The 27,485-nt window shown below is 37.8% G+C and overlaps 3 protein-coding genes across 4 annotated transcripts; 2 read left to right on the top strand and 1 right to left on the bottom strand.

Annotated features, from left to right (window-relative positions):
- Window positions 1–1,820: 1,820 nt before the first annotated feature.
- On the bottom strand, window positions 1,821–10,421 carry gpx7 (glutathione peroxidase 7). Its single transcript, XM_062424229.1, has 3 exons — window positions 10,185–10,421; window positions 4,502–4,763; window positions 1,821–2,286 (listed from the first exon to the last, which is right to left on the bottom strand). Exons 1-3 carry the CDS (start codon window positions 10,314–10,316, stop codon window positions 2,123–2,125), a joined length of 558 nt encoding a protein of 185 aa, XP_062280213.1. The 5' UTR covers window positions 10,317–10,421; the 3' UTR covers window positions 1,821–2,122.
- Window positions 10,422–13,378: 2,957 nt separating this feature from the next.
- Window positions 13,379–15,624, top strand: LOC133984400 (uncharacterized). 2 transcript variants are annotated; one of them, XM_062423702.1, is made up of 6 exons: window positions 13,379–13,463; window positions 13,893–13,955; window positions 14,305–14,406; window positions 14,504–14,668; window positions 14,814–14,933; window positions 15,035–15,624. In XM_062423702.1, the coding sequence occupies exons 2-6, from the start codon at window positions 13,904–13,906 to the stop codon at window positions 15,205–15,207; spliced, it is 612 nt and encodes a 203-aa protein (XP_062279686.1). In that variant the 5' UTR covers window positions 13,379–13,463; window positions 13,893–13,903; the 3' UTR covers window positions 15,208–15,624. The 2 variants fall into 2 exon arrangements, with proteins under 2 accessions (XP_062279686.1, XP_062279687.1); XM_062423703.1 differs by lacking the exon at window positions 13,379–13,463 and having other exon boundaries at window positions 13,874–13,955.
- Window positions 15,625–25,410: 9,786 nt separating this feature from the next.
- Window positions 25,411–27,241, top strand: LOC133984398 (uncharacterized). The gene is made up of 6 exons (XM_062423701.1): window positions 25,411–25,505; window positions 25,758–25,820; window positions 26,174–26,266; window positions 26,377–26,517; window positions 26,660–26,779; window positions 26,904–27,241. Exons 2-6 carry the CDS (start codon window positions 25,769–25,771, stop codon window positions 27,116–27,118), a joined length of 621 nt encoding a protein of 206 aa, XP_062279685.1. The 5' UTR covers window positions 25,411–25,505; window positions 25,758–25,768; the 3' UTR covers window positions 27,119–27,241.
- The last annotated feature ends 244 nt before the right edge of the window (window positions 27,242–27,485 follow it).

Here is a 27,485-nt window from a genome sequence, read left to right as displayed (position 1 = left end):
AGTTGAATTATTTGGTACAAAGTTTTTATGGTTACACCACTTAGACATTTTTACCATAATCCTCTAATATATTCTCTCAAAATGGATTAAAAGCAGAAATTTGATGCTGGGTCCACAAAAAAAGAATGTGTGCAAGTTATTCATACGTTTATTTTCACATTTTAACCCCTTTAAATTTGACTTAAACCACATGGACACAAAAAACCCTCATTGACCCATATAAGTCAAAGGTTTGACTCATCAGAGGCGACGTGTACAACAATGCAATGCACTCATTTATAGATAACAGTCATACAGTATAATTCTCCATTGAATCAAACTGTATATTTTATTATTATTGCATTTGCATTATTGCTTTGTACTGGGTCACAACCTTTTGTACTGTGGACTGATTTTATGATGGTGTTCTTGCAGGATGTGTGTGTGTGTGTGTGTGTGTGTGTGTGTGTGTGTGTGTGTGTGTGTGTGTGTGTGTGTGTGTGTGTGTTTGTGTGTGTGTGTGTGAAATAAAGAAATAAAGGAATAATTTCATGGGCGAGTAGTTATTTCACAATGGGTCTAATCTACTGTCTATGAACATGTTGAATATGATTATTATCACTATAAGCAATGTTAAGTGTCTTATTCATCATTGCTGAGGAAGTTTTCTATTGCAGATTTATGAGCAATATGATTTTATAGCGTCCATTTATGATTATTCTTCATTATTCCACTTATTTAAACCTGAATATAGGAAAATACAGACAGACAGTGCAGCAAACTTATATCTTGAGGCTAAATAATTCCAACAACCAGGGTTGGGAAGGTTACAGATTACTAGTTACTTTATTTATAATGTAATAAGTAATGTAACTATTTCAATGACTTCATCAAAGTAATGTTACTTATTACATTTGATGACTTTTCTAATTTTCTAACCAATGTTTTCAGCTGTTAGTGTAAATGTTCCCTCCATCTGTCCTTCCTTCCTTCCCTCATTCCTTCCTTCCTTCCTTCCCTTATTCCTTCTTTCCTTCCCTCCTTCCTTCCTTCCTTCATTCATTCCTTCCCTCATTCCTTCCTTCCTTTCTTCCTTACTTCCTTCCCTCATTCCTTCCTTCCTTCCTTCCCTCATTCCCTCATTCTTTCCTTCCTTCCCTTATTCCTTCATTCCTCCCTTCCTTCCTTCCCTCATTCCTTCCTTCCTTCCCTCCTTCCTTCCTTCATTAATTCCTTCCTTCCCTCCTTCCTTCCTTCCTTCCTTCCTTCCTGCTTTCCTTCCCCCCTTCCTTCCTTCCTTCCTTCCTTCCTTCCTTCCTTCCTCCCTCCCTTCCTTCCTCCCTTCCTTCCTTCCTTCTTTCCTTCCTTCCTTCCTTCCTTCCTAAGACCTAAGATCAGCTGTTAGGGTAAATGTTCCCATTAAGCACCAAAATCTAAGTCCAGCTGTGTTTCATGGATACTGACATGATTTATAAGGGAGATCATTTCTTATAAAGCAACATTTATCTCTCATTTGAAAATGTATTCATTAGTTCATGTAGATTTTGGAATATAAAATAAAGATATTTGATGAATAAAGTGGGTTTAATTGGTACTGTGACTCCATTTAAGCTCATGTGTGCTCCAAATAAGCTCACATCATGATTTATTTACTATATATAACAAAAAAATATTGATTTCAAAGAATTAAAAACAGCAATATATGTATTCAGTTACATGTTAAATATTAAAAAATGAGGAATAAACCCTCCTGAGCAAAATCTTAAAGGTCTGACTTCAGATGTAACCTGTCATGTTTAATAATAAACTTAAAAACAACTTATGGTTCTCATCACAGTGAGTTTATTGAGTTTATTCCACAAACTAGAAACAAACACATAATCCACACAACCTGCGGAAACAGGAGCTCTTTGGTATAAAAACGTCACACACAAGAAATACAAAAAACTGGCACTGAGGTTGAAATCATAGTGGTGTTTCATCAGTGCTTTCAGAAAGATCATTCTGCTTTCACTATGTGATTTCAATTTAATGGTTTATTCTTACAAAAGTCGGATTGTATTGGCAACATAAATGTGTTGATTTTGTCCCTTTGCTATATTTCGTACAGCAGGAACAGCTGTGCAGTGAAGGGGGTGAAGGGTTAAAGCTCTTCTTTCTTCTTTAAGATTATCTGCCGCACCATGTCCGCTATTTTGGGTCGGATTTCTTTGACAGGAACTTTTGGTCCCCATGCATCCACCACTTTGCCATTTACATCGATAAGATACTTCCAGAAATTCCAGTCGGGCTCCTTTCCAGAGGAATCTGCAGAGGACGAGAGAGGAAAAGTAAGTGAAAAGTCCTAAAAATTAAAAAAAAACAAAAAAAAAACATTATTTCAAACAGCAGCGTATTACAGTGTTGTCCATTCTTATGTTTTTATCATAGACTGTATATAAAATGGACGTAACATCCGTGACGTCACCCATTGGTTTGTGGACTGCTGCTTGGAAGCGAATAATTTCGGATCTGGGCAGCGCCATCTTGAAAATTTCCAGTGCATGCTGGGAAAAATAAAAACACGGATTCTTACTTATATGGGCATCAGGAGGGGCATGAGGCGTCCTCCTGAACCTGTGAACCAATCAACCTGTCAATCACGACGTAGCCACGCCCTAATGCATACCCTGCTTTATCGTCACATATAAAATCAGGGAGGCCAAAATGTCCCAAATGAACATCATACTGCATTGAAGAAGGCTTTAAACTAGCGATTGAGACCATAAACACATTTTGAAAACGTTTACTGAGGTTAGAAATCAAGTGAGAAGTTGGTGAATTCTCCATTGACTTGTATAGAGACTGAAGTCCTTTTGACACCAAAACGGTCGCCCCCTGGTGGCCTTTTGATAGAATGCAGTTTTAAGTTACTTCCGCGTTGGCATCATTTCAGAGGACCAGAACTCCCCGCCTGGTTTTTATGCTTTATTTATTCTTTATTTATTCTTTTTTGTCTTAGAGTTGAATAAAACAGTGACGATGACTTTGCTATTTCCTGCTTGTCACTGTTTGCATGACGGAGCTACCTGCCTTTCATTTTCATTTCACATGACTTCCAGCAGTCGTTTTCCTTTATCGTGGATTGTATTAGTGATCTTGGAAGTCCTTTTTTTTTAAAAACCAATCATATTCCCTGCACACTTTTCTTATTTTTGATTTAATTTTCCTTTTTTTCCCCCCATTTCAAATCTTCACTTTTAGAGTTTTCCATTAGGTAGAACTGTGTGAATCATAATCAGAAACTTTGCCCTGTATTTATCAAGCATCTCAAAGAGGGAAACTCTTCTGTCAGAATGATAAACTTCTACTTTTACTTTTAGGACTTCATCAGCTTTCTTAAACTTATGAAATAACTCTCATCTGGGTGAAATATTTCAGGGAGCTCCAGAGGAGTCTTAACCTATAATCTGCTAGAGGAGAGATGTTTGGGAAGGCCTGATGACAAAAAGCTTATTAAAATATAATTCTGATGAAAAAATAAACCCAAAATCTACTTAACATTTGTCGCTACATAAACCGATGTCTTCACATTTATTACCAGGTTCCCAGGCTGCTGTTTATATATAATTTTTTGAACAATTTCAGCATTTATAAATCAAACTGTGCATGATGAGCAGGGCTGAGCAATATGGGCAGAATCAAAATCACGATATTTTTGACCAAATACCTCGATATCGATGTTTTGATAATATCGTAGGAATGACTATCGGTGCTTTCACAAAATATTCACGAGAGAGATTTTTGATAAATAATCATCAGTAATGTGGATATAATGACTAAGTAGATAAAGGCAGATAATAGAACAATCTGTTATTTACTGTAATGAAGCCTTTAAAAGCAGGAAAAGACATTTATGCCACATCACGGTATTACGATGTTCAAAATCTAAGACGGGTCAAATTGACCCTATCTCTTTTGACTGTTCCTTCTTTCCTCCCTTCCTTCCTTCCTTCTGTCCTTCCTCCTTCTCTCTTTCCTTCCTTCCTTCTGTTTCCTTATGTCCTCCCTCCATCCCCCTTTCTTCCTTCTTTCCTTCCTTCCTCCCTTCGTCTTTTCCTTTCTCCCTCCCTCCCTCCTTTCCTTCATTCATTCCTTCTCCTTTCCTTCCTTCTTCCTCCCTTCCTTCTCCTTTCCTCACTTCTTCTTCCTCCCTTCCTTCCTTCCTCCCTTCCTTCCTCCTTTCCTTCCTTCTTCCTCCCTTCATTCCTTGACTTGAAGACAACAGGAGGGTTAAATGATCTTATATCTTATTACATCTAATTGAGGTTAATCCAATAAACAGTAGCGGCTATAATATTAGAGATATCTTTGTACGTTCATACTTTTAAAGGTGCAGTGTCACATTACAACCATTTCCCACTCATGTAAAGTAACTATGAGTTATAGTTTAAATAGTTAAAGGAGAATTAGACAGTGGCAGAGAAGATATCATGCTCTCCATTGAAGGTGCGCCTGTTCAATACTTTCAACAGCGACTCACCAACAAGGTACTTGAACACATTGTTGGCTCCGGTTCCGACCACAGCGATTTTACTGAAGAGCGGGAAAGAGACTCCGTAGACTCTGCGCACAAAGCTGTCGATGTCCTTGTCGCTGCCGGGCTCCTGCTGCCCAAACTGGTTGCACGGGAAGGCCAGCACGTTGAAGTGATACGGACCAAAGTCCCGCTGGAGCTGCTGCAGGTCTTTGTAGTGTTCCTCAGTGAAGCCACATTCGCTGGCTACATTCACCACCAGAGACACCTAAAGCCAGAGAGAAAAACACGCTGTAAAACTCTGGCAGTCATAAAATAACAATCAGCTGCAAGTGTGAACATGTAAAGAGCTGTTATCGTCCCCTAATGAGTGAAATAAGAACATGCTGTCTGTTACTTTAGATACAACCATATGTGATAGAAAAGACAGAATATGTTAGAGCTGCAACTAACAATTATTTCCATTATCTATTAATCTCAATGAATCTATTAGAATGAGTCTAAAACCTCAAAAAGTGAAGAACGGCCACACACACACACAGCTTCCCAGAGTCCAAAAATGATGCTCCTAATCTGCTCATTTTATTTGACTAATAATCCAAAACCCCCAAAATTTGTTTGGCATGCTTGCTTAACCGATGACTGAAATGACGAATCAATTATTAGACTCATTTTCTTTCGATCTATGCTTATAGTCTCTTTTTTTAATGCATAGTGACTTTTAGGTGTTTCATTGTCTGTTGTTTTATGTTTAATATATGTTGCTGTTTTTATGTGTTATTAGCCAACGAGGACACACTGACACAATGACAATAAAGGCATTGAACTGAAAAACTGATGACTAGCTCTGGAGAATCTTTTTTTTTCGGGTATTAGGGGTCGCTATAGTAGATCATGCAATTTCATCTCTTCCAGTCCTCCAGTGCTGCTGCTTTCTCTGTTGTGCCAACCATCATATCCATAAACCTCCTTTTTATCTCTTGCTTGGCAGCTCCATCTTCAGCAACCATCTCCCAAATATAACCAGTATCTCTCCTCCACACATGTCCAAAACCCCATCTCAGTCTTGCCTATCTCCGGCTTTGTCTTCAAACCGTCCAAATATACTCGTTCCTAATCCTGTCCATCCTCCTGCAAACCCATTGAAAGTCTTAGCATCTTTCTGTCAGTGCCACTTCCTCTAGTTCTCTCTCTTTCTGCATTCATCAGCCTCTCAAAGTACTCCTTCCACCTTCTCAACACACTTCTCACAAGTCAGCACATCTCTGTCTGTATCCTTCATCACCCTAACCTGCTGCACATCCTCCCCAGCTCAGTCCCTCTGTCTAGCCTCTGTCAGTAGAAGTCCTTTTCTCCTTCCTTAGTGTCCTCCAAGACCAATGGTACTCCCAAAGAAAGAGCTGGATTGATGTATCCATTTGGTGTCTTCTTCTTGTGTGATTGACTGTCACTTTCACCACCTTTCTCTTCGCCTTATGCCACATCTCCTTGTACTTCTGTCTACTCTCTTCATCTCTCTGGCTATCCCACTTCTTCTTCGCCAACCTCTCCCTACCGATACTTTCCTTTACTTCGTCATTCCACCACCAAGTCTCCCTGTCTTGCTTCCTCTTTCCAGATGAATCACCTTTCTAGCTGTCTCGATCACCACTTCTGCACAGCAACTATTCACTACTACCCAGTGCCTTTCTTAACTCCTTGCTGAACTCCACATAACAGTCTTCCTTCTTCAGCTTCCACCTTTCCAGCACCCTCTTGACGTACTCCTTCTTCAAGATTACCTCTAATTTCTCCTCTCATCCACACCCTGGTTGAACAGTTTGAACCCACCTCCGACGCTCTCAGGCTTACTCCCTTTCCACCTGGTCTCTTGCACACACAGTAAATCTATCTTCCTTCACTCCATCATATCAACCAACTCTCTCTCTGTATGAATCATAGTGCCAACATTTAGAGTTCCTCCTACCCTTTCCTCCTCTCCCAATATCTCCTGACATACCTTCCCCCCTCTCTTTCTCCTTTGCCCAAAAGTAGCATATAATAGTTTCCACCAGCGCCCTGCTAGCTGATTAACAGTACCAACGGCAGCCATTGGTAACCTTGGCCTCGACCCACCTGGTATAAAAACCCTAATTTATGATCCATATATTTGATTTGGCATAAGACTCACGCCGGATGCCCTTCCTGATGCAACCCTTCCCATTTATATGGGCTTGGGTCCAGCAGTAAGAATGAACTGGATTGTGCCTCGCCAGTGGTTGATGCAGCTTTAAAATATATTTTCTATTTAGATAACAGAGCCATCTTTTATGAACTTTAACCTCCACATCTTAACCACCTAATAATTTCTCCACCATTCAAAAAAACGGATATATTAATAACTACACAATGGATGGAGCTTCAAAATTAAGTGTTTTTTTAATGTGATAACTGACTTTTTTTTCCTGATTAAGTAACTTACTCAAGTCAGAAAAGAGTCTCTCTGATTGACATTTTTTCCAATTATGTGTGTCGTCGGTATCAGAGGCGCCTTTAACGATGATGCAGTGATGTTAAAAGTGTATTGACTCACTCAATCTCTGCAGCAACTTGAGTTAAATTAAACCACTGGAGATCAGAAAGTAATAAGAATTGCTCTTGAAGTGACGTCGATGTTGGACGATATAAATAATTAATGAAGTTTCCTCTGCTGTGCCATCCACACATAAACTGATGCACAGCCCCTCTCTCAAATTAGAGACTGTGGATGAAACACAAGCATCATTCCTGCTGCTGTGTGACGTCTACAGTCTTTTAATAAACATGGAAAAGATCCAACACTCTACAAGTTGTTGGAAACTCATCCAACAGAACGTATTCATGAACTCTGCATCACCTGATCATGCTCATGTGGATGATATTTGATATATTTGATTCCCCTATCAATCTGCAGGAGATGACAAATGTGTGGCAGACAGAAAGGGGGTTTTGTGATTGCGCTGCTACGCCAACTAAACCCACGGGAATTGGCCTACGTCTATGATAAGAGGTGGTTTGAGCAGAGTTTATGGCAAACGCAATTTCGTGCCAAAATGAGCACTAATCTGCCGCCTAATCTGTGCCTCTCCACCCATGTTGGTGCAAGTACACTCCTTTGTTGCCTGGAAATGAGCAAACACACAGGAAGTAGACTTCATCCTCAGGAAAATTGCATAAAAACTGCATTTAGACCAGTGCTGGCTTTGTGCCTGCAGGAAAATATGGACCTTTAGTCTTCAAACTTTAAATAAAAAGTGAAAAATGCCAATTAGAAGTTCTTACAGTCCAAATGTCTTAAACCCAACTATATTAAATTTACAATCATAAACAGAAAAAAAGCAGCAAATCACCTCAAGGAAGCTGGAAACAGAGAATAATCAACTTTTCTACAGTTAGACTCAGTGGCTAGATCACCTGTGCTGAGTTTACTGCGTTTTCTTTGTAAATCAGAGGACGCATGTGTGATCAGATCTTTTACCTTTTAAAGGTGTTAGTGAAGAGTCCATGGATGAACCTGTACATATACACATGCATAGACACAGTAGATGATGTTAGTGCAGGTTAATACATGTTACAGCTTCATGCAGTGGCACAGTCAATAGAAAAAGTTAGTTCTGCGGACGGGCGAGCAGCTCATTAATCTAAAACAGAAGCACATGCATTCATCCTGTGCATGTTTCCTCCATCAGACCACACACTAATGATGAGGATCCTATTATCTAGTGCTGACATCTAGTGGCAATATTAAGCAAGTATCTGAAGACTAAATGGAGTTATGTACATTATAAATCCTAAATAGACAAACTATCATACCAAAATTCTTCATAATGGAGGAACATGTCACCCGGTGCAGCTGTGTGGCTCGTTGACGTGTTTTAAATTTAGTTTTTGGACAACAACAGAGGCCTACGGCACAGAAATGTATCAGGCTTTGGATACACACACAATAATTTGAAGTGGGAAGAGATGATTGTTGGTTTGAGAAAGAAAAATGTAGAAAATTGAAGGCTGTATCCTTTGAGTCCTGCACCCTTTAAAGCTGATTAAAATAGTTTATTTAAAATTAACCTGGACTTTTAAAGATGTAATTGTATTGTGTGGAAGAGGAATCTGCAAGAACATATACTCTTAATGAGATAGTATTCGTTATCTTACTTTATATATATTTTTAAAAATTGCTTAAGTGCCATGTATGATACTCAAATTACCCCAGAACCTGTGCTGCTTTATGCATGATGATACTGTAGATACTGAAATCACATGCAAAAACGTTCTTTTCTCGACAGTGTTCACTAGGGGGACATCTTCCCCTAAATACTGCAGAAACACACCTGCATACAAACTCATGCAGGCTGCAGCGTGTTCAGAGAAACTGAATGAAATCCACAGTTGTGCCAGATAATGAACTGTATCAGTCTATTGTAGGCAGATTAAGGCTAATCAGGATTATCCAGATTACAATGCTGATGATTAAAAAATGAGTCTGGATTTTTTTGTTTTTGTTTTTCAGAACTGGCTTAAAATTAATCGGAAACTGTTGTCGTAGCAACAAGTCGTGAAGCCAAAACCTGCAAACGTGCAGCTTATCATGACCAAGGTGTTGTAGGTTGAGCCTCAAACATGAGCTCATTTTCAGATAGGAGATAAATGTCTTGCTATTATTTATAATATGAAGGATGATGATATAATTATGACTTTGGATGAGAACATGCAAGTTAATGATAAATAATTGTAATCAATTAGTGTAATTATCACAGTAACCTTTTTTTTATTATGAACAGTTACCTGGTCTTATATGTGATATATACAACAAATTAAAAGTTTGCACACTAAAAAAGTCAAAATGTAGTTTGGGATACTCTGAGTTAAAGGATCCGTGAAGCAAGAACATTTAACATTTAAAACACTAAAAATGATGAAGTGATTAATTGCAGAGCTCCCTTTAATCATAATTATTCATGTAATTAAAGCTGCTGCATGAGGTTTCACCTTCATATCAGATTTATGATTACACTCACAATCATTTTATATTGTCCTTTTTATACTTTGCATATTTGGCCACTTGTTAAAATCCCTGTTTTTATTGTGCATGTTCTTTTAATTGTGCTTTATTTCTCTCTCCCTCTCTCCTCTATGTTGAAATGCTATAACTGCACTGCATATTTGTGGTGTCATATTTTAAGAAGCACTTCGTAACCCTGGCTTTGAAAGAATGTGTATAAATAAAAGTTTACTGACTCACTTGCATGTCCAATGGGAGCAATCTCACCAACTAATGCTCCAACATCACTGTCAGTCTAAGTAACCCTATAGAGATGAAAGTGTGGACACATTGTTTGGCACAGTGTAGACCAAAGAAACAGCAGTTCTTTCTTAGTACAGGTAGATCATGATCAGGGCCCTGCTGAGCTGTTTGAATGAAAATGAAATCTCTCCTGCAGAAGCTCGTGCAGGCCTGATGCCACGTAGGCTGCATGATGGGACATCCAGAGCAGCCTGCAGCAGGACTAACAGCAGCAGCAGCGCTATGTTAGTCATATCTACCTTAAACATGTTTACTGGCAGCAAACACAAACATATGCATGCAGCAAATCATTCATGACGTGCAGAGGCTGTAACATCACCGGTTTAAAAAACTGCTTTGTTCAGCTGTTAAACCCCCTAAACTTACCGCTCCCCGGTATTTCTCCAGAGAGACTAACTTCCCTCTGCTGTTCACAACTTTAAAAGTATAAAAGTCCTTTTGTTTGCTCTCGGTGAGGCTGAATAGAGCCAGCAGCACGGTGAGCGCTCCGGGAAGCATCTTCAACACTCAAAGTGCCAACACATCAGCGGTGAGATCCTGCTGGATCCAGTGGGTTTACGTCCTGGATGTCTGATTTCCGTCCGACAGTCAAGTTAGAAAAGACGATCCACACTTCCTGCGCAGGTCGCTACTCACAACATAAAAGCCTTCATGACCAGTGTGTGTGTTGAAGCCTAAAACCTTCAATGTAAGGAATTATGAACAGAATTACAATATAAAAAATTATGAGACTATGAGAGAAAAATAAATGTATATTATTATTATTATAATTATTCTATATATTTACAGAAATATATGCAAGGTTGGGAAGTTTACCTTGGAAATGAAATGTTATAAGTTACACATTACTAGGGGTAGGGGGAAAAAATCGATATAGCATAGTATCGCGATATTTTGCGTGGCAATATTGTATCGATACACAGACGCATATCGATCTTTTAATATGTAAATTGCAAATGAAAATGTAAGTTTTTGGTACTAGGATAATAAAAATCAGTTGCTTTTTCAGTCCACTAGGGGGCTCTAGTTAGTTTTCTGGTGAGGTCAGCAGAGGTGACAGTCAGCATGCAGGAGGAAGTTTTCCTTTGGGGACGTAATTTGCAGTTGAAAAAAGGTAATGAATTGCAGTATATCGCAGTATATTGCAATATATTTAAAATCACAATAATATTGTGACACAAGTATCGTGATTATATCTAATCGTGGAGCCTCTGGTGATTCCCACCCCTACAGATTACTAGTTACTCTATTTAATATGTAATAAGTAATGCAACTATATCAATTACTTCATCCAAGTAATGTAACTTATTACATTTGAGGACTTTAATAAAAGAACATGTTATCTTATCTTTTATGGTTGCATTTCTCTCTCCGGCAGAGCTGAGCTGTTTCTTTTATTCAAGCACAAATACAAATCATTTTGCTGCCTCAACAAATACAGATACAAATACCAGCCTCTCTGCTCATCTCTATGTATAACCTGCTTTATCTTAGACATGTAATTAAATGTGTCAAACTCCTCAAAACTAATATGAAAGCAAACTTCAATATGAGCAATATGTAGTTGTCTTTTAGCTCGATTTGTGCTGTTTCGTGCAGCCTTAATATGCAAGCAATAAATACTTAATAAGTTTATTTTACTGTGTGCGTGTTGTGCATTCATTTTAGTTGTCTTCATGTTAGTTTGGGGTAGTTTGTGCATGCTTATATTGAGTTTTCTGGGTATGTTAAGGTCAGTTTGCTCTGTGTGTCCTGCATCAGTCTCCTTAGCCATGCCTTGATCCCTGTGTGTTCCCAGCTAATCAGCTCCCAGCCTGCATTTCTGCCTGGCCACCTGTGGCATGAAATGACAGGAGAGTTAATGATGAAACTAGGAGTTAGTGTAACTTCTTACAACAAGACCTGCAGTTTTAGAGATGTTCTAACCAGGTTATTTAGCTCTTAGCTCTTGTCATAATCATCCAGATCCAACTCATCAACTTCAAGAACTGACTGTTCACTTGCTGCCTAACATACTGTATCCCATCCCTTTTTCAGGTGTCATTTTAATGAGATAATCAGTGTTATTCACTTCACCTGTCAGTGGTTTCAATGTTTCGGTTGATTGATGTTCTATATTAGCTTTTATGGTGACAATTATAAGGTCAAAAGTTTAATTTCCTCTTTTTGAAATCTCACTTTTTACCGCAGCGTGTGCTTTCTAGACATCTTCCATCTGGGTCTCGCCTGCTTTATGGGTGAAGGTTGTTGGTGTGGAGGCTCTCGATGGACATAATGTGACCAAATTTCAGCAGAACTTACAGTATATTTTTTAAACTCGCTTCTGAAAGTAAACCTATAACCCTTGATGTGGTGTCATAACGTCTCTCTCTGTTGTAATGGAAGCAGGTCGATTTCACACGACTTCCTGTTGCAACTTCCCATTTCACCAAGTCAATGTAACAACTGCTCCGATAAAACATCACTTATTATAACTCTTATTAAAATAGGCCTTTTTCTCTTTGCCTTTCACTCAACTGTCACAGTATCAACTATCATATCTCTCTGAACTTCTTCACATCTACACACCTTCCCGAACTCTCCGATCCTCCTCCGCCAACCAGCTCTTTGCCCCATCTGCCAACTTAACTACCATGGGGTCAAGACCTTTCAGCCGATCTGCCCCCCGCCTTTGGAACTCTCTCCCACCAGACATTTGCACTTCTGACTCTGTTTCCACCTTTACATCCCGCCTGAAAACGCACCTATTCAGAGTGGCATACTCTGTCTCACACTAACTTTGCAATCACGTTCTTGTTTATTTGTTGCACTGATGCACTTTATAGTCACATTCATATTTATTTCTTTATCTTTGCACTAAAATTTACCTGATTTTTATTGTTTGATGTACTGTTGTTGTGTATTATGTGCCTTGTAAGGTGTCCTTGATTGCTTTGAAAGGCGCCTTTTAAATAAAATGCATTATTATTATTATTATTATTATTATTATAACCACAGTGTTCCATGTTTGTGTATCAGCTCATTCAGTCTGTCAGAAAATCTAACTTTACATAATGTCTCTCTTTCATTAAGCAATGGAGTGTATTCACCATAGTCAAGATGTACTTTGATATATTATCGCAACACAGCTGCATTTCCGCTCTTTCTGTGTGTGTGTGTGTGTGTGTGTGTGTGTGTGTGTGTGTGTGTGTGTGTGTGTGTGTGTGTTGTTGTTTTTTCTTAAAGGTACAGTGAGTATTTGTTTGTCATGCTGATTATGGGGTCAAAAGTTTAACTCCTCTGCATGCTTTCACAGAATGAGATTACAGTATTTTTGAAGACTATTACGAGCACTGAGGTGAAATCTGAAGTTATATTAAATGTTTTGCAAACCAGACTAAAAACAAGGAGTCACTAAAGGTTTGCAGACTGTTGCAATTTTTTTTTTTGTAAAATTGGGGAAGTACCTTTTTTGCATTGAAAATTTTAACTGTGAAGAGGTTGAGAAATCATCTGTGGAGGTATAAATGGAGCCATTTTTTAGAAGTGTTAGTGTCATTCTGCCCACAGAAGAAGAAGAAGAAGAAGAAGAAGAAGAAGAAGAAGAAGAAGAAGAAGAAGAAGAAGAAGAAGAAGAACAGATTGAGTGTGCTGGGTTTTGACTAGGTGAGGTTTATTAATGTTCATTTTAATGCATTGAATACACTCATGTTTTCCTTATGTAAATATTTTAGTTGCATTTTTTTAATAACTTTTTTTTCTTTTTAAGGAATTGGACTTCATTCAAATATTTTGTCATAATATTTTTTCCAACATTACACAACTTGCCATATAACTTACAATAGGTTGGTCTATAATAATAATTAGTGGATCAATTTGGACATACTTTTATGTTTAATAGCTAAATTACTAAATCAAACCTGCAGTTTTGTTGTTTGCTTGTTAAGGTTTTTTTGTACATTGTCATTTATTTCACCAATCCTCAGTTTTATTTCAAGATGTTTTTTGTACACAGTGATGATGATGATGCAATTAACAATAACATTAAGATATATATTATGATTAATTCTATAAGTTGTTTCCTGTAATCTGCAGATTTCCTCATCATGATGAAGCTGATCCTGTCTCTCACTCTCATCTGGACTCTCTCCAGCACAGGTAACCTCACTCACTCTTAAAACAGCATTTCTGCAGGTAGTTCATCATTCTTCTCACTTTTTAGCTCTGCTGTTTGTCTGCCAACTGAGTTCAGGTTCATCATCGTTATTTAATTCTCATTTATTGTATCTTCTGTACAGCAACGTCAGAAATAATCTACAAACTAACATAAAAAAAGACTAATTTCTAACACTGAATATGTTTAGAAAGAAACCATTCTGTCGTGGTGTGATGTAATTTGTGGTTGTCTCTCATCAGATTAACTTTGCATACTGTATCTTTGTTTATATGACAAACAGGATTCATGCTGATTGTTTAACTCACCCTGATTTATTTCATACATTTGCAGCTGAAGCTGTTGAGTGTTGGCTCGGTGAAGGAGTCGATACAAGCAGAAACTTCTTATTCCCATGTGACAATTCTCAGCTGTGTGCAACTATTGGGCTGCAAGGTATATAAAAACTAAGACAAGAAATCTCACTTATTCAGTTTTAAATGGGCTTTTCATTATCGGCATTACAGTGTTTGGTTTGTGTTTCAAATTACAGAAAATGTGACCGGGACTCTCGAGCAGACCACCATCAGGTTGTGTTTGCCGACCGCCCTTTTCAGTGAGGGGAAGTTCACCTATTCTTACAATATTGGTGTGTCAAAAGTGGCTGCTACTCTCCACCTCTGCAACACAGACCAATGCAATGGTCAACCCATAGCTTGTAAGTAAAGAGAAAAGTCTCTCTCTTTTTTAAAGATACAAAATCACATTCACATGTAGTATCAGTCTAATGTTGGTCACAGTGAAGAACAATAAGTCACTTTGTATCTTGTATAGTTTCTCTTATATCTCCTGTTCTGTTTCAGACCCTGGTGCTATGCCAACAAACAACCTGCAGTGTTTCACCTGTGATGATCGATCCTCTACTGCGTGTAACAGTAGAGTACAGTGTGCTGGAACAGAGGACCGCTGCGTTAGTGGAACTGGTGAGTCCTCATGATCATATTGTTCCTTAAAAACTCATTATTGCTGCCTTTAAAGGGGCCAATAAAGAAACGTGGTTTAACAATGATTTTGTCATCCACAGCGGAAGATAACGAGGGCTCGTTTCCTGTCTTTGGATGTGCTACTGCAAAACTGTGTGACATTGCTGCACGCTTGGATCTCCTGCCCATTCCTGTTCCTATTGACTTTCCTCGTCCACCAAATTGTTGTGGAAGCAACTTATGTAACAGGTCTAGTCCATCAAACTGGATGTGATCCCTTTTCTGGTTGGTCTCATTAACCTTATCATCTAATAGAACAAAAGGAAACTAAAAAAATAGCAAAAGTAGCTGTGTAATGTGTGTAAGTAGACCAAATACATTGATCATCTTTTCATTGATTTACACAGTGAGATTCATTAAACATTTTGAATGTTTTAGTTTGGTAAATTATTATTTTAATCATAACTGAAGCATCCCGTCCCACAAAATGACCGAGAAACCAGTAAATCTTGAACTTTAAACTATTTTGATTGAAATTTTGATATATTTGGATTTATGTGGACTACATTTTTGCACAAATTACCTCAAACACAACCTCTGTTGTACATGTTTATTTCATTCTTTCTTTCCTGAAAAGAAGATGCAACTTCAGGAAAAGAGAAATAAAGAACTTACTGCATCAACAGGTGCATCTGTGGTAACTTCCTTTGTTATGTTGTGTAACTTCTTTTGCTCAGAGGTGGAAACCAAATAAGGAATTACTCTTTATTGTGTTGTGTGTCTATCTATAAGCAGTGTAAAAGAATAAAGGGAGAGCACTTCTCGACTTTGCATCAAGCATAGACTCATCATGTTGTGATGAGTCCATGCTTGCAAACATTCTCGCTTGCAAACAACTTTCTGAAGCCCTGAATCAATATGAAGCAATTGTATTGAAAATGGTTCACTGTTTGGGAGCTTTTGATACAGTTACAATGGCGCCATCTGCTGGCCAGTTGTTGGCATTTCATTTTATATGGGTGGATTAAATCTGAGAGTGTCACAAAACATCACAGAGTTAAATAAAAGCAGAAATGCATCAGGAACCATTTCATTCATATATAACAGAAAAGCTTTATTATTGTGGTGTTTACTAAGAAAACCAAAGATTACAGCAAAATAAATACAATATATGGCATACAAGGTGGATGAGTTTATCAGTTTTATCAAATTTCAGTTGACTTTTTGTCAAAGTCCACACACTGCAGCTCCCAATGCAGGTAGGTTTAATAGGATATCACAAGTGACATTTCGAGCTCAGTGCTCTTCTTCAGATTAAAGATCAACTGAATAGTCACCGTCTTAAATCCACAAAGGCCCAGGTCGCCTGACAGTCAGATGATGTGCCAATCATGCTGTGCTGAAGAAGAACATTGAGCATCTTTTGAAACATTACTTGTGGTTTCCTGTTAAATTTACCTGCATTGGGAGCTGCAGTGTTCAGACTTTTTTTTTCTTGCTTTTACACATTTTAGTTATTTGGTCCAGCTCCTTCTTTCTTACTCTGGATGTACACGTCCACCACAACCTTTTTTGAACTTTGCTGTGATGCCAGTGATTTTCCTACCAACTAGAATTCAATTCCCAGCAATTTTGTAAACGTATCCCCACATATGAATCATTATTGTTAACTTATAGTACCTCTCTATTTTGAACATTTGTAAATGCTGCTCTGCACAGATGAGCACATAAATACTCCTGATGAGATTTGATTGTCCTCTAAGGAAGCTTTATTGCCTCTTCTTGCACATCTCTTGTGATTCTATGAATATTTCCCCTTTGTCTTAGCCTGTTATCATTTTTTATCTGACATTTTATATTTTGGCTTCTATTTCGATATTCTGCAAGTAAACAAACCAATAAAACAGTTTGTATATACAGTACACACTGTTTTATTGGTTTGTTTACTTGCAGAATACATATTGTTGCTTGACTCCAAGCTGTTTCTATAGCAACGTAATATGAGTAAATGTGAATAGCTAATAATTAAAACCAGTTATGGACTGATCCCTTCATGCTAATGGGTCTAATCTGACCTGTGTGTAAGGTCAGTCTGGCAGGTTACCAGACAGCAGCTTCTATGGCAACACTGCAAAGGTCAAGAGTGAAATTTCCTCTTTTCAGTTGTTCAGTTGTGTGTATGCACCATAGTCCGAGGTAAACCAATTTAATCTTGCAACACAGCTGCATTTCTAATTCTGTCTTCCTTTTTTAGATACATCGGGTATTTCTGTCCTTGCAACTCAGTCTTGCACAGAATGTTCTAACAGCTACGTTGGTCCACAGAACAATTAGTTTCACAATAACGGCCCTCAAATTGTGAGACACCTAGTTTCTGTATTAAAGTGTGTTCTGATAACAGTTCTAGTGAGAAACATGCATGTTGTTTTCATTATCTTCGATCAGTGAATGTGTTTGATACTTATTTTTTTTTTGTTATTACTAAGATACTAGCAAAACACCTCAAACTAGCACTTGCCTTCGTTGTGGAGTTGTGTAAATCAAAACAAGTGTCTAAAATTTATATCAAAAATACTGTTTGAGTACATGCCAACAAATATACAAATGTAACAGGTGGAGGTGGTAGGACCCAATTGCAGCACAACACAAATGGACTGTACTTATATTGCGCCTTTCTAGTCTTTGCGACCACTCAAAGCGCTTTACACTACATTTCATTCACACCCATTCATACACTGATGGCAGGAGCTACCACGCAGGGTGCCAACCTGCACATCAGGAGGAAGCTAACCATTCACTCGCATTCATACACCGTTGGCGCAGCAACAGGAGCAATTAGGGGTTAAGTGTCTTGCCCAAGGACACATCAACATGTGGACTGGAGGAGCCGGGATTCGAACTGCCAATCTTCCAATTGGAGGATGACGGCTCTACCTCCTGAGCCACAGCCGCCCCCTGGGAAGCAGTTTGAAATGACTTTTATTAATACTCTCAGCAAGGTAACTGAACAGATTATGGATGAGTTGCAGCTGAGAGTCCAGGTGAACAGAGTTGGCTGGTGAGGTGGGTGTGACTGACTGGCAGGAGGGGAGCAGAGTTGGAGTATATAGAAATTTACCAGAGTGGCAGGCAAATGGGAGAGCGGACTGTTCAAAGTACGAGGAAACATCATTTCTGACAGAGACGAACCACTGACCAATACATTGTGTACAATTATTGGCACATTGTGTTCAGTTATTGGTACACAATGTGCCAAGAAATTCCCTTTCTCGTAGGAAAGGGAAGCAGTAACTTTGGAATTTTGAAAAAAAAGGTTGAGACATCATTAGTAACATTATAAGTGGAACAGATTTAGGACTGTTAGTGTCATTCTGATCAGAGAAGAAGAACAGACTTTTCTTCGGTAGCAATTTCCAGTCTATAGTAACACTTTATTTTCTGTAGAAGAACTGGGTGTGTTGATTTTGACTGGGTGAGTTTTATTACAGTTATTCTGAAAATCTATTTATATGACACTCAAGGCTGAAATCATGTTTTCATTATAATAATTTATGGTAGTTATTTAATGATATGCATTAAAACATATGAATAAGTACTTTTTTACACACACACACACACACACACACACACACACACACACACACACACACACACACGCACACATATATATATCATGATATATACATGTATGTGTGTGAACTGTGTATTACAGCTTCTTGGAACATGAAATTTACTGTTTTTTTCCCGTATTTAATCATTTCCCATCACTTCCTCTTTTTAAACACAGGTTCACTGTATAAAATGATTCTTGTAATCTGCAGATTTCCTCACCATGATGAAGCTTATCCTGTCTCTCACTCTCATCTGGACTCTCTCCAGCACAGGTAACCTCACTCACTCTTAAAACAACAGTTCTACAGGTACCTGTCATGTCAGCTAGTTCATCATTCTCCTCACTTTTTACCTCTGCTGTTTGTCTGCCAGGTGCTGACTTTCGTTTCTAGTTCAGTTTCATCATCATCATTTAATTTTCGTTTGTAATGGAATCTGTAGGCCTATAGCAAGAATAGAAATCTACAAACACTAAGAAGAATAATTTCAATATATGGTCAGCTGGCTCAGGCATCAGAATGACATACATAGGACAAATATAATTAGAAAGGCCCCAACTCAACAATCATACTCTGTCAGCGATGCCCCTCAGAAAACAGCTGACACACCAGTAACGGTATAAGTGTCTTGCTTTCTGGTCACATCTTAGAATTGTCGTATGCATGAAGGCGATTTCTCCGAGCTCGTAATTAAACATGAATTAAGAAAGAATTCCTGATTCGTCTCATCTTTGCATATACCAGAATCACCACAGAAAGACTCAGATCATCATTGCTTTTCCTACAATAGTCACTAATGCAGACTAATGCATGATTAATAATTCATAGTAACATAGTTATAGTTATGATTAGTGACTGAAAGTGTTTTAATTAAGATAAGGTACATATGATGGTCTCAGTTAAATAATACAAACATTAACACAGACTTGAAGAACATGGAGGACATGCTTACATTTTCAATACTGAACCAAAATCACAATCTTTCTCCCAACATCAGTTTCTCTTCATTAGGCACAAAAAAGTCTCCTGTAATTTCAAAAAGTGCTGTTCATCAAACATCATGTGGACTGTTCGACTCACCCTGATTTATTTCATAATTTGCAGCTGAAGCATTGGAGTGTTTGCATACTACAAGGAATGCTGACATCTTACAAAAATGTAAAAACTCTGCTGAGCTGTGTGCCTACAAGGTATCTATAAAAAGTATAAAAATAAATCAGATTGTTCCTTAATGTCATTCACTTATTTAGTTTTCGATGGGATTTCGGTGTTACAGTGTTCAGTCTGTGTTTCATTTTATAGGAAATGAGAATCAGGATGTCATGAAGTCCACCAGGAAGCTATGTTTGCCATCCTCCCATTTCAATGAAGGAAACCACACATTTTCACTCAATCTTGGTTTTGACGCTATAACTGCATCTGTTCATGTGTGTAACACAGATGGCTGTAACAATAAAACCATACCCTGTAAGTAAAGAGAAAGGTTTCCCTTTTTAAAGACACTAAATCACACTCACATGTAGTATCAGTCTAATGTGGGTCACAGTGAAGAACAATAAGTCACTTTGTGTCTTGTACAGTTTCTGTCATGCCTCCTGTTCTGTTTCAGACCCTGGTGTTCAGAAGAAAAATGGTATGAAGTGTTTCGCCTGTTATGAACCATTTTCTGCCTTGTGCAACATTGTGCAAGTGCAGTGTATGGGAGTGCAGGACCGCTGCATTAAAGGGATTGGTGAGCCCTCATGATCATTTAGTGCCTTCAAACACATGATTGTTGTCTTCACATTGTCCATTTCCTGGTGATTAAATTATAAAAAAACTTTTTAACAGTTGTCTTATAATGATTTTGTCATTCACAGCGGAAAATGAACGTAACAAGAATGCAACATTTTATACCCTTGGATGTGTCTCTGCAAACCTCTGTGAAGATGTTCGTCGCTTTGAGTTCTTCATGGAGGTTCAATTCTATGGTAAACCAAAATGTTGTGGAAAAAACTTGTGTAACTCAGCTTGGTCTGTCAGACTCAATGTGATGTCTTTGCTGTTGGGACTCTTTACCCTTACCTTCTATTAGAACTAACAGAAAGACCATAATAGCAGAAGTAGCTGTGTAATGTGTGTAAGTAGGCCAAATACATTGATCATCTTTTCATTGATTTACACAGTGAGATTCCTTAAACATTTTCAATGTTTTAGTTTGGTAAATAATTGACTGAGCAACCAACAAATTCTAAACTTTAAACTTTTTTCATTGAAATTCTGAAACATTTGGATTTTTGTGGACACATATTTTTCCACACACATTACCCTCAAACACAATCTCTGTTGTACATATTCATGTCCTTCTTTCTTTCTGGAAACAAAGTGCAAATACTTGTAAAAAGTAAAGTAACACCAGGGAAAAAAGAAATAAAGAACTGTGGATGAAACTGTGATTTTAAGCATTGTGTCATCATCTGCTTAGTTTGTGTCTTTATGCAACAGTTGGTGTGGTGTGTTAATTTCCTTTAAATCCCTATGTTGTGTAACTTGTTTTCTGAGATGTGGAAACCAAATAAGGAGTTAATTTTCCCCGTAATGTGTGTCTGTCTATAAGCAGTGCAAGAGAATATAGGGAGCGCACTCCTTGACTTTGAGTCCATGCAAAACAAGAATCTAAAATTCATATCAAAAATACTGTTTGAGTACATGTCAAAAATATACAGAGAAATCCAAATAGGGCCTTGTGGTACTCCACATGAGATGTGTGCAAAGTAGGAGGAAACGAAATTTCTGACAGACGCAAACCACTGACTGACACATTGTGTACCACAAATTGTAGACAATGTGCCAATTAAACTTGTCACTTTTCTTGTAGAAAGGTGAAACAGTGCCTTTGGGCTTTGGAGAAAAAACCGTGAAGAGGTTGAGACATCATTAGTAACAGTATAAGTTGAGCGGTTTTAGGACCGTTAGTGTCATTTTGTTTAGAGAAGAAGAACAGACTTTTCTTCTGGAACAATTTTCAGTCTATAGTAACAGACAGTTATATCAATTATACAGTCATTAAGGTCTGATAATTACTTTTTTAAATGTAAATGTACAAATGTGTCCTATAGGTGTATTTATCCTGTGGAATTATCACTTTTATATGGTTATATATGCATGTATGTGCAACCAGTGACAAAAGATGGAAATCTGCATTGTGCTTTATCTGGTTCATTATATTCATTTTGCATTTACCTGTTTTAAATAATCAATAAATGAAATGAAATGAATGGAAACTGAACAAAATGATCATAATAATAATGAAAGAAGTAAGACTTGAATTCAGATTTCCTCATCATAGTATCAGATGAGACCACACAAATGAAATGGCAACAACTGGCCACCAGATGGCGCCATTTTAACTGTTTCAAAAGCTTCTACACATTGAACCATTTTCAAAAAAAATACATCACACTTATTCAGGGCTTCAGATAACTTTGTTTCCTCTACAAATACAGACTTAGACTTTTATCTAGTTAGACAGAAACATTGCTTTTCTGCCTGGTATCAATCTAATCGTTAAGTACTTCTCTTGCAGAGTTTCAGTCAAAGTACTTAGAAATTGCACAATATGGTCAAAATACACCAAAATACAGTAAAAATACAGTCCAGTTATTATGTATTTAGACAGTTGAACATTTGAAAATGTTTTTCAATATGAGGGGTAAAGAGGTGACCATGCAAATGAAAAAAATAATAATGAGGCTAGAGAAAAAGCAGATATAAAAGGTAACTGGTTAACCAAAAAGTCAATAGTTAAGTACATTCTAAAAAAAACAGGAACACTGGAAACCAGCTGGTACACTGAAGAGCACAAGTTGTGTGGATGACATTAAATAAATTGCATGGTGAAGAAAAATCCCTTTATGACTTCACAGTGAGTCTACAATGCTCTGCAGGATGCAGGCAGACATGTTTCTTTCACCACATTCACCACAAGGCGCCAACCCCTCAGACTCAGAAACAGGAAGCCAGGTTTCAGCCAGCAAAAGCAGAACAAACGTGTCCAGATAGTACGTATTTGGACACTAGAACATTTGGAGTTGTCTATCAGTATGAGGGGTAAAGAGGTGACTGATGCAGAAAAAACCTTCAGCTTGGCCTGTTGAAACATAAGGCCCCATTTTAATTATCTATAGTGCATGGCGTGACACATGTGGTGCAAATGTCCAAATCCACTTTTGCTATTTTAACGGCAGAAAAATGGTCAATGTGCCAGGATGCATGGTCCAAAAGGGTTGGATTTAAGTCCCCTAATTAATCATCGTCTCCCATTCCCTTTAAAAACCAGGAGCGCTGTCACTTTGGCGGATTGCTATTATAACGGTGCATTTGCCAAGTTATGTGTTTAAAGAATAAAACATGTTACTTTTGCTGAAAAGAAAGTTATAACTGACCAGTCTACTTTTATTTCTATTTGTTTGTATGTTTGTGTGCCGCTGCCTGTCCCTGTGTGTGTAACAGGCAGAGTGTAACCCACCTATTAAAATCTTGATAATGCGTCTATCAAAATAACAAATATGTGCCAGTGACCTCAGACCGGGTTTTCTATTTGTCAGTGGCGCAATCGCTTTCCTCTGCCTCAAAATAGCAACGCACCACCAATGCACCAGACCACACCTAATTTTGAGAACAACAGGCCCATGGGCACATAGACCGGTGCAAGTGCATTTGCTATTTAGACAATGCAGGCGCAGGGCGAGAAAATGACAATTGTGTCGTCTGAAACTAACGAAGACACATGCGTCGCGTCCACCATCAGCTGTGGTTTTTCTCAACATGTATTTATAATTAACACAGAAACAACTTCCAGGGGACAAAAGGACACTGAGTCAAGCAGAGTTCAACATTTTTAGCATCGTGTGTTGCTCAGGAAGTTGTGGGTGTGACCATAAACACTGTCAATATGTTGTGTGTATCATGCATAGAAGTGAAACTGTGCCTTTGGGCTGTGAGAAAAGCAGTTTGCACATAATTGGTTTGAGGTAAACATGGGTGTAGAAGCGGCCAAAGATTAGGATCTCAGTCCCATTATGGTTAAGCTGGAGGAAGCTTTGTGACATCCAAGACTTTACAACCTCAATGCAATTTAGGAGGGAGCTACCACTGCTTGGATCACATGGATTCAGTGGAAGGTACAGCTGTGTGTCGTCAGCGTAAGGAGGTATTATATGTTCTGAAAATGTTGTCTGTTATTGGCTGGTTATTACGTTATTGGCCTAGTAAAAAATCCTTTACAAATATAATAACTGGAGTCAATAACGTAACAATATACTAATATCTCTATATTTAAGTTTCCTTTATTGGATATGAAGTGTCACAATTTTATGGCACTTAGTCTTACTATTAGGTCGTTCAAATATCTGAATAAACCTTGTATGTTAGGGTCATATAGAGCTGTTTTTAAGTTTTACTAAGAGTAGGGGGGGAGACTGTGAAAATGCTCTCACGCTCTCTCTCTCTCTCTCTCTCTGGGAATTAAGACTATTTGTTTGTTTAACTCCCCCTCATTATTATCAAACTGTCATAGTTAATAATGATAACAATTAGTTGAACATAAAAGTTAAACAAACAAATAAATATAGAGAAAGAGAGAGTGTAGGGGGTTTGTGTGTGTGTGTGTGTGTGTGTGTGTGTGTGTGTGTGTGTGTGTGTGTGTGCGCGCGTGTCTGTGTGTGTGTGTGTGTGTGTGTGTGTGTCTGTGTGTGTGTGTGTCTGTGTGTGTGTATGTGTGTTCAGGTCTTTAAGCAAATATCTGAAGGAGACAATAGTAAGACTAAGTGCCATGAAAGTGTGACACTTCATATCCAATAAATGAAACTTAAATAAAGTGATATTAGTATATTATACAGTATATTATATATATATATATATATATATATATATATATATATATATATATATATATATATATATATATATGACCAGCCAATAACTTAGTACAGAAGTATTACAAAAGTTATTACGTTAATGGCTTATAACATTAAAAAACGGGCACAATTATTACGTGATCGGTCATTATTACGTAAGTGTGACAACACTCACCCCTCCCATAATGTCTTCACATTACTACCCTCTGGAAAGCGCTACAGGGCCCTGAAATGCCGCCCCACAAGACTGAGGAACAGTTTGTACCCCTCAGCTGTTCGGGAACTGAACTCTCGGCCCCCTATCCCACTGCCCCCACCTCCAACACCGAATTAGCCTCATGACCTGTTTGTTTCTGTGCCAGGGAACTGTGTGCAATCACTAAATGCACTTTATACATCATCTATGCACTTTAAATGATGAGCTTTTATGTATGTATGTGTGTGCATGGGTATGAGATGTATGTATCTATATGTGTATATATTTTTATTTTTATCTATCTATTTATTTAAGTATGAGATGTGTGTGTGAGTGATGACCGGGGATGGAGCTTTTTTAAATTTCGTTGTATTGACCTCAATGCAATGACAATAAAGACAATTCAATTCAATTCAATTCAATCTGTCGTTATTACGTTATTGGCTGCTACAGCAAAGAAAAAAACTAACATGCAAAATACAGATCCATATTCATAGTCAGAGTTTCAGACGTCAGAGAAAACCAAATAGGGCCTTGTGGTACTCCTCATGAGATGTGTGCAAAGTAGGAGGAAACATCATTTCTGACAGAGGCAAACCACTGACTGACACATTGTGTACCAATAACTGTACACAATGTGCCAATTAAATGTGTCACTTTCTTGTAGAAAGGTGAAGCAGTGCCTTTGGCCGTTGGGGGAAAAAAACGTGAAGAGGTTGAGACATCATTAGTAACATTATAAGTGGGACAGTTTTAGGACCGTTGGTGTCATTCTGATCAGAGAAGAAAAACAGACTTTTAATAACACTTATCTGTGAGACCTTTTCTTTTTTCTGTAGAAGAACTGGGTGTGTCCAATTTTGACTGGGTGAGTTTTATTACAGTAATTCTGAAAATGCATTTATATGACACTCAAGGCTGATGCTCATTTCGATGCCTTGAAATCATGTTTTCATTATAATAACATATGGTAGTTATTTAATAATATGCATTAGTAATTGTTAATAAGTCGTTTTTTCATATGTGTGAACTGTGTTTTGCTTTTTTGAATATGACTCTTCCAATCACTCTTCTTTTTAAACACGGGTTCACTGTATAAAGTGTTTCCTATAATCTGCAGATTTCCTCATCATGATGAAGCTGATCCTGTCTCTCACTCTCATCTGGACTCTCTCCAGCACAGGTAACCTCACTCACTCTTAAAACAGCATTTCTGCAGGTACCTGTCATGTCAGGTAGTTCATCGTTCTCCTCACTTTTTTACCTCTGCTGTTTGTCTGCCAGCTGCTGACTTTTGTTCAAGTTCAGTTTCATCATCATCATTTAATTTTTGTTCGTAATAGAATCTCTTATGTTAGAAAGCTAACATAACATACTATAAAACACTATTTGCAACTGTGTATGTTTAGAAAGAACCATAATGCTGCACAGATTATATTTTTATCAACATGAAGAGATGTAGTGATGTTCCATTCTTTAAATATTAAACATCATGTGGATTGTTTGACTCACCCTGATTTATTTCATGAATTGCAGCTGAAGCTGTTGACTGTTGGGTTGGTAAAGGGGATAGCAGCTTCTTATTTCCATGTAACTCTTCTGAGCTGTGTGCAACTGTGGCCAAACAAGGTATCTATAAAACATATAAAAAATACATATGATTTTTTAAATGTAATTTACTTTCTAAATGGGATTTTTGTGTTAGAGGTTTTTTTTAAAATCTCTGTTTCATTTTACAGGAAAAAAGTCCACCGAGAAGATGTGTTCCTCCTTTTTCATGGAAGGAAAACACACATTTTCACTCAATCTTGGTTTTGAAGCTATGGCTGCATCTGTTCAGGCGTGTGACACAGTTGGCTGTAACAATAAAACCATACCTTGTAAGTAAAGAGAAAGGTTTCCCTTTTTAAAGACACTAAATCACATGCACATGTAGCATCAGTCTAATGTTGGTCACAGTGAAGAACAATAAGTCACTTTGTGTCTTGTACAGTTTCTGTCATGACTCCTGTTCTGTTTCAGACCCTGGTGTTCAGCAGAAAAACGGCATGAAGTGTTACGTCTGTAATAATCGATATTCTCCTATGTGCAACAAGACAGTAGAGTGTATGGGAATGCAGGATCGCTGCATTAATGGGACTGGTGAGCCTTCATAATCATTTAGTGCCTCCAAACACATTATTGCTGCCTTCAAAGTGGTGGTTAAATTTGGAAAAAAACCAACAACCTTTTAACAGTTGTCTTGCAATGATTTTGTCATCCACAGCGGAAGATGAAGAAAAGAAGAATGCAACAATTTATACCCGTGGATGTGTCTCTGCAAACCTCTGTGAAGATGTTCGTCGCTTGGAGTTCTTCATGGATGTTAAATTCCTTCGTAAACCAAAATGTTGTGGAAAAAACTTGTGTAACTCAGCTTGGTCCGTCAGACTCAATGTGATGTCTTTGCTGTTGGGACTCTTTACTCTTACCTTCTATTAGAACAAATAGAAAGACCATAATAGCAGAAGTAGTTGTGTAATGTGTGTAAGTAAACCAAATACATTGATCATCTTTTCATTGATTTACACAGTGAATTGTTTTGATCATAACTGAAGCATCACATCCCACAAAATGACAGAGCAACCAACAAATTCTGAACTTTGAACTATTTTGATTGAAATTCTGAAATATTTGGGTTTATGTGGACACAAAGTTTCTGCACACATTACCTCAAACACAATCTCTGTTGTACATGTTTATTTCATTCTCTCTTTTCTGGAAACAAAGTGCAAATACTTGTAAAAAGTAAAGAAACACTGTGAAAAGAGAAATAAAGAACTGTGGATGAAACTGTGATTTTTAGCAA

This window comes from Scomber scombrus, chromosome 8 (genome assembly GCF_963691925.1).
Source record: "Scomber scombrus chromosome 8, fScoSco1.1, whole genome shotgun sequence".
NCBI lineage: Eukaryota > Metazoa > Chordata > Actinopteri > Scombriformes > Scombridae > Scomber > Scomber scombrus.
Note: the sequence above shows the minus strand (reverse complement) of the source record. Positions and strands in the feature narration are given on the sequence as shown.